The 7,067-nt window shown below is 47.1% G+C and overlaps 1 protein-coding gene across 1 annotated transcript in view; it reads right to left on the bottom strand.

Annotated features, from left to right (window-relative positions):
• Positions 1-3,242: 3,242 nt before the first annotated feature.
• Positions 3,243-7,067, bottom strand: part of LOC103901299 (lymphocyte antigen 6E-like) — a 5,559-nt gene continuing 1,734 nt past the window's right edge. The window contains exons 2-3 of the mRNA XM_009282160.1: positions 4,265-4,384; positions 3,243-3,454 (exon numbers count right to left, since the gene is read on the bottom strand). Of these exons, the coding sequence (XP_009280435.1) occupies positions 3,243-3,454; positions 4,265-4,384 (332 nt within the window). The remainder of the gene's footprint in view (positions 3,455-4,264; positions 4,385-7,067) is intronic.

The raw sequence follows: 7,067 nt of genomic DNA, 5'->3' as shown, positions 1-7,067 counted from the left end.
CTCTTGTGTTAGATGTGGTTAGCGTCTCCACACCTGTCTTCCCTTTTACTCTGCACGTACTGCAGGCTGGAAGCAAAAACACATCTCCTGACTCTGGGTGTGCAACTCAAAGTTGTTGTGAGACTGCAAAACAAATTCTATGCTGAAGTGGCACCTCCAAGCATCACCTGGATGTCTTCTCCCAGCAAGCACAGCTAAGCCTGGAGAGCACCACCAACCAAACATCACGCTGCAGCTTCATTTGAAAAGGCAAATGTGACTGATTCTTCCCATGGAGGAAGAGGAGGCTTGGCTGTCTGTGCCTAAACTCCTGGGCCACAGGAGGCCTGATCTTCTACCTGCACCTTCCTCCAGCTCAGGGAAGGCAGGTACTGGTGTGGAAAGGGAGCTGTGACCTTGTCACTAGCCAGACCAATGTGTACCCCATTTCTCACCCCCAACCAAGAAGGACAGCTTTTAAGTGTCCCTCTTCCTTCTTTATTTGAAAGAGTTTCAGTGATTTCCCACTCAGAGCATCAGCTCTGACAAAGTCCAGTCATAGATCCTACCCCCATACTCACTTTTCAGAAACCTTCAGCTCCTCATTCACGACTGTGGGCTTTCAGTCCAGGAACCAGGTGGCTGATGGTATGACTGGCAACGCAACCAGGAAATCCTGTTAAACACAGTGAAAACCTTAAGGCACTTCACCTGAAAAGGATCGATCGGCGTAACCCTGGGATGGTCAGGTGCTCTGGCGTCCAGAATTTTCAAGAAAAGAAAGGGTTCCTCTAAATCTGTAGACAAGGAGACGTAGGAACCCCTCTGTCCATTTTGTCTTGTTGGAGGCAACATCTGTTTGGGTGCTATCAGCAGGCAGCACTTAAACTGGCATGGTGAAGAGGAGGGGAAGAGCTAGGAAGGCAATAAGGCCCTCCAAGGGGGCACGATGCATGCAGAAATTTGCCAGCAGGAGAAAGTCCCTGTAGGCAGAACCAAGCAGCTTTTTTAAAGAGTGTGCAATTGCCGGGGTTCCCAGTGCAGAAGTGGAAGGCCACAAAAGGGAGTCTTCAGTAGTGGTTGCTGGGCCTAGCTGGGCTCTGAGCGGACCACATCTCTCTCCAGACCCTCTAGCAACTCCCGCTCTACTGGTCTGAAAAAAGATCTGGCTGAGGTTTGTTCTCCCTCCTTCGCTCTGGCCATCCTGGTCCCCCACACGCCACCAGCCTCAGTGGACTTGTCTCAACCCTTGACTCATTCCCTGCCTGCCAGCTGGCCTCAGCCACCAAGTCTTTGCCTTCTCACGTCCAGTGAAACTGGTTGAGATATAAATTGCTCCTTCTGCTTCCTTCTGGCTGTAAAGACAGTAACGGCTTTGGCCCGGAGCCCAACTTTCCTGGAGTTTTTTGAAAGCACACGATGTATTGCAGGGAAGAAGCGTCTTCCCTCTGCGTGGAGTATTTGTGGAGCACGTGCTCATGGCATCGGGATGCAGCACAGCTACCACAGCCCTTACCTGTGCTGCCAGCCCCTGCCCTTAGCAGCTGGACATCTCTTCCTTCCTTTTGGTTTAAAAAGTCTTTCCCTTTCCCTTTTCTGTCACAGCTTTCCTTCCCTTTTGTGGTTGCTTGTATGAGAGAAAATTAACAGCATGTTCTGCTGGCAAGTTCACATTTGGCCCCCTTGACATCTGTCATCCCTGGGCATGGCTCACCGGCATGCTCAGATCAACGAGCGTCAACGTCTTCTTGTCCCTGCCCAGCACTGTGGTGTCACCTTCTTCGTTTGCTTTGTTTCCCTCCTGTCCATTAAACAAAATGTTTAAAACCAGGCACCGGGCTTCAGAGTTCACAGTACAAAACATGAAGTTGGTGGGGCATCTTTGGCTGATCGTCCTCTTGGGAAACCAGTTGCTTTGTAATACGGGCAGCGTGCAACATCTCAGAAATGTGCATCCTTCCACGTGTGCAACCAAAACACAGCAGACTTCCAAGGCAATGCTTCAGACGAACCGAAGAGCTCATTTAAACATCAGATACATCTCATAAAAAAATAAAAAAATAAAAACCTCCTTGAATTGTTTGGACGAGCTCTGGTTTCCCCCAGAACACAGCTGAGCTAGTGATGCTGCCAACTTCCTTTTTTTTGTTTGTTTTCCAGAAAAGTGAGCTTGCAGCAAGGGCTATGACCAAGAAGCTTGGGGCTGTTTGTGTTAGTTTCTGGCTCCCTGCCCTTCTTCTTCTCTGTAGACACCCCCCAGCCTCCCTACAGAGCTTTTCTGTCTCCCCTCAGCTGCAGCTCTCGCAGGGAGAGGAGGGAGCAGGGAGCCTGGAGTGCGAAACCAAACAAAGCCCAGCACAATCAATCGTTTCAATGCCAGGAACGTGGTTTTGTAGAAACCATTTCACGATCTCTAAATGACTGGAGTTAGGAACAGCTGTCAGGTTGGTTGGGTCCTGAAAAAAAAGAAGGACATAGATACGGGGATATCTTCTTCTCCAGCTGCACCAGGTCCGTGAGGAGGCAGTGTGCGGGCAATTCCTAGCGCAGTGCTCACCATGCTGCCCCCCTCCTTCCCTTCTCCCTCCCATCTCCCCGCTGGTACCCTGCTGCTGCCTTTCCTCTCTCAGCCACGTTTGCTCCTCTCTGCCTTTTCCCCAAGCTCAGCCAACACATCGGAGCTGGGCGATAAAGGATGCTCATTTCAAAATGTGATACCCCTACGAGAGCAAAGAGCCAGAGGAGCCAGAAATTGTTCCCCACTGAGGCTGGAGGAACATCCAAAATACTGCCAGAAATAAGCTTTACCTCTGCTTACTCGTTTATGAACTGCTTGACTGATGTGTGATAACCAACTTACTGTGAACAGAAGATACTGAACATCCCCTCTGTGCTGACATAGCTGTTGAAACCTGTGTTTCAGGCAGGGTGGGTTGTTATTCCTCGCAGTGCTTTGAAACTCAAAGAGGCAAAAATATGTCTTCAAGGTTCTCTTCAGAGCTGTAACGATTTGAAGCCCAAACATGTCAAAAGGGCTGTCTTTTATGTGTTTTCTTAGGTGACTTGAATGTCTGGGGACACTTAGGATTCAAGTAAGCTTAGGAAATCAATGGGAGTTCAGCACCTAACTTATTTAGACTCTCTCGAAAATCCCAGGGGAAGCTCAGCCGCAAAGCACAACTCTTTGAGAGCAGTAATTATCCCAGAGCAAGACACTTTTATTTCAGATGACAATGCCACCATAGGGAGTTTTTCCTAACCCATCACAGTCCACATGCAAAAATGTAAGTGATGCTGGCTACGACAAACAGGGACACCGCTCCATAGCTGCTGTGCTTGCTGCTGACTCCATTCACATTGCATAATGGCTTCTCACAGCAAGAAACCCTCTGATAGGTTTGGTTTTGTTGCTGACTTGCTGCTGGACACGTTGGAGAACACATCTTAGAGATGACATATTTAGGCTTGTTGAGCTCTAATGCAGAAGAAAGGGGGGAAAAAAGAAAGAGGAGAATGTAAGAATCATTGTTAAAATATTTCCCTGGCTAAATCTGCATTGGTGAATAAAAGGCAGCCAGGGACTAGTCCCCAAGGCAAATATGTCCTCTGCTCAGGACTAGCAACAGTCTGGCCATGTCCACACTGCTGCAAGATGATGCTGGTCTTCTCTAGGCTACACGTTTCTTCTGTCCCTAAAGTGGAATTAGCACGTGTGGCTGGCTTTCAGTTCAAGCTGCCTGAAGCAATGCTCAGGCTGGGTCGCTGCCCACCCGGACAGTTTTCCTACAGCATAAAACCGGGGGCGGGGGGAATGTATTGTATTACCTGAGATGTGGTCCGAGAGCACATGGAGGTGTTTGAGGGTGAAGAGCCCCAAGGACAGCCCTGAAGGATTGTGCATGGCAGGGGCGGTCAGCCGTGGTGCAGTTTTGCCCAAACATTTTTGAAAACAAGCCTGGGAGTGAGTATTGCCATAGCAAGAGCTAGCTGGAGCTGTCAGCGCAAAGCTGGGGGGAGCTAACCGTGAAGCAGTGCACACAGCTCCAGGCTTGAGTTCACTCTCTGGTGATGCTATATATGTATCTTCAGCACTTCCCCAATTCCTGGTAACAATATCAGGTATGTATCGACACTGCAGTGACTGCAATAGCGAGCAACAAGGTCGGTGTTGCCTAACAGTTGGTGACCAGGGCTGTTGTTTACCTACGTGGCCGTGACTGGGATGAAAACCCGTTCCCGAGACTGCCCTTCTACAGCACAAACAAGGTGATGTTCAGAAACATACTTGTTCCAACGTTGTTACGGACAGTCATGCAGTATTTGTCTTCCTTTGTGCACATGGAAATGGTCAAACAGTTCTTGTTGGACTCCTGTTCTTGGCACACGTAGCACATAAATGGGTAAGCTGGCAGCGAGGGGAAAAAGAAAGCACATGACATGGTTTAGGAACCACAATACCTACAATCCAGATATCTCCATTTTCCTAGTTATAGCCTGATGAATGCTTGTGTGTGAATGACCGGCGACTTTCTTTATCCCTTGACCCGTGGCAGCAATGTTAAATCCCTCTCTGTCTCATATGTCTCAGACTGCGAAGTGTTATCGATCTGTTTGCAATCTCTGGCAGCAGTAGATGTGAGTGGAATTCAAGGATTTGGGGTCTTTTATGATGGAGATTATCACTGAGCAATAGCTCCTCTGTCCCGAGAGCTCTGCCACGTGAATTACCAATTACTGCTCAGTCGCTTCTCCTGGGCAAGCCTAGGCAGGGCTTGCCAGGGAGAACTTGAGGATGCCTGGAGCATTTCGAGGAAGTGGACAATGCCCATTGTCCTAATTCTCTTTCATCTGGCTCGGAGACTACTGTCACGTATCCTTTCTTGTGGTGGAACACCACTAACTGAACTGGCCTAACCTCAGTCCTAGGAAGTCTGGTGAGAGTAGTCAGATGCTCTGTCGAACTTCTGCATACTACTGTAAGATAGAGAATAAATGGGGAGTCTTAACCAAAAGTACGGTTTAACTGCTAAACACATATTTGGTTGGATAATTCATACGTCCACAATACAGATGCAGAAGATGACTGGCAGGAAGGGCAGGCAGCGATGAGCTGTCTTGTCTGTCAAGAATGTACCGCTTGCCTTCAAATCCAGAAGGTGGTAGGTAGACCTCCAGAAAGGCGCTGTAAAGTAATGATAAAAAGGAAGAAGAGCAAAACCACAGCCTGCATGAGAAACCACACCAGTGTCTGCAGAACACTCTCCAGCTAGGCAGATGAATTGATTTATAGGTTTTACGGTGATAGTTGGGTTCTGAGCTTGCGAAAAAACCCAGAGAAAAATATGTGGGTTTGCGTGTAGGAGAGGGGATGAGTTACTTTAAAAACACAGACATTTTCTGAAAGGGAAGCAAACACAGGCGCAGGATGCTTGCTATGTTCCTGGTCAGTCTGAGGACAGTCTGTCAGTATGGAAAGGGCAGAAAGCAACTAGAGGACACGTTCCTGTGAGCGCAGTCTTGCCTGATAAGAAGTTGGCTGTAAGAAAGTGGAAGGGCAATGTAGGTCAGAGAGACCATTAAATGAGAAGTTCCTGATGGAAGGGAAGGGAAGGAAAAAGTTATCAACTGATGATGCTGAGAGGGCCGTAACACTGTGTAGCTTTTTTGCTTCGTTCATCACTAAAAAAGTTGAATCTTTGAGTACAGGGAAGTCAGTACAGCGGAGAGGCAATAAGGTTTCACCAAAATTCTTGGCACAATCTTGAATGACATTGTCATGAGCAAGCCCAGGAAATCCAAGCTAGTGAAAATGCAACAGAAAAAGTGCAAAGCCAGACGTGAAAGCACCCTCACGGGGTAGTTTGCAATGGTTGTTGGTCAAACCAATTGGAGCAGTGCAACTCATAAGGTTCTTCAGAGCTCTGCTGTGGGCTCAGGTCTATACAGTATCATCACTAGTGACAGTAGGGATAGGATAATGGATGCACATCACATTTTCAGATGATGCCAAGGACAAAATACCTGAAAACATACTGTAAGTAGAGTTCTAAGTGATTTTGACAGATGGATGTAATAAAAGAATGAAAAAAAAAGAATGGATGCAGTTCAATAAAGAGAAATATATTACACTAAGATAAAAATTAACCACTTAAATGTATGATGGGGAACAACTAGTTAAGTTACAATTAGGGACTGCAGTGCAAACAGCAGGAGTCAACTGTGTCACACCACAGCGATGAAAACAAACGTCACCCAAAGGAACACAGGCAGCAATGTCATGTGCAAGATATGCAAAGTGGCCTTTCCACTCTGGCAAGGCCTCAGCTGGAACACCGATGACCAAATCTGTATGCGGCACTTCAAAAAATATGCAAAGCATTTGGAGAGAGACCAGAGGAGAGGGAGGAGAAATGGTCAGAGATCTTGAAAATATGACCTCCTGGAAAAGGTTGGAAGCACTTAGTTTGTTTATTAAAAATGAGAATATGCTGAGTGAAGACCTTCTTCATGCAAGCAGAAGGAAGCTGCAAAGAAGTAATAAACTGTTCTACACATCCTATGGTGAAAACTACAAAAAGATGTTAAGAGATATTAAGACTAACTTTCTAAAAAGATGAGAGTCTGAGCAATTCCAGGCTGTGCAATCTTCTTTGTTGGAAACTTTCAAGGACACATTAGAGAAACATCTGCCTGGTTTGGTCCAGCATTGGAGCAGGGAAAAGGATCATGACCTTTTAAGGTTTCTTCTGGACATAATATATCTCTAACAGTGAGTTCATGGATGCAAATGGCAACAGACCCTCTTTGGTGGGCTGAGAGATCAACAGTTTTGATCAAAAGTTAGAATCATAGAATCATAGAATAGTTTGGGTTGGAAGGGACCTCTAAAGGTCATCTAGTCCAACCCCCCTGCAATCAGCAGGGACATCTTCAACTAGATCAGGTTGCTCAGAGCCCCGTCCAACCTGACCTTGAAGGTTTCCAGGGATGGGCCATTCACCACCTCTCTGGGCAACCTGGGCCAGTGTTTCACCACCCTCAGCGTAAACAATTTCTTCCTTATATCTAGCCTAAATCTACCCCCCTTT

The sequence above is a fragment of the Aptenodytes forsteri genome, unplaced genomic scaffold, assembly GCF_000699145.1.
Source record: "Aptenodytes forsteri isolate BGI_AS27 unplaced genomic scaffold, ASM69914v1 Scaffold260, whole genome shotgun sequence".
Lineage (NCBI taxonomy): Eukaryota > Metazoa > Chordata > Aves > Sphenisciformes > Spheniscidae > Aptenodytes > Aptenodytes forsteri.
The sequence above is the reverse complement of the archived record's forward strand: the minus strand, read 5'-3'. Positions and strand labels throughout refer to the sequence as shown.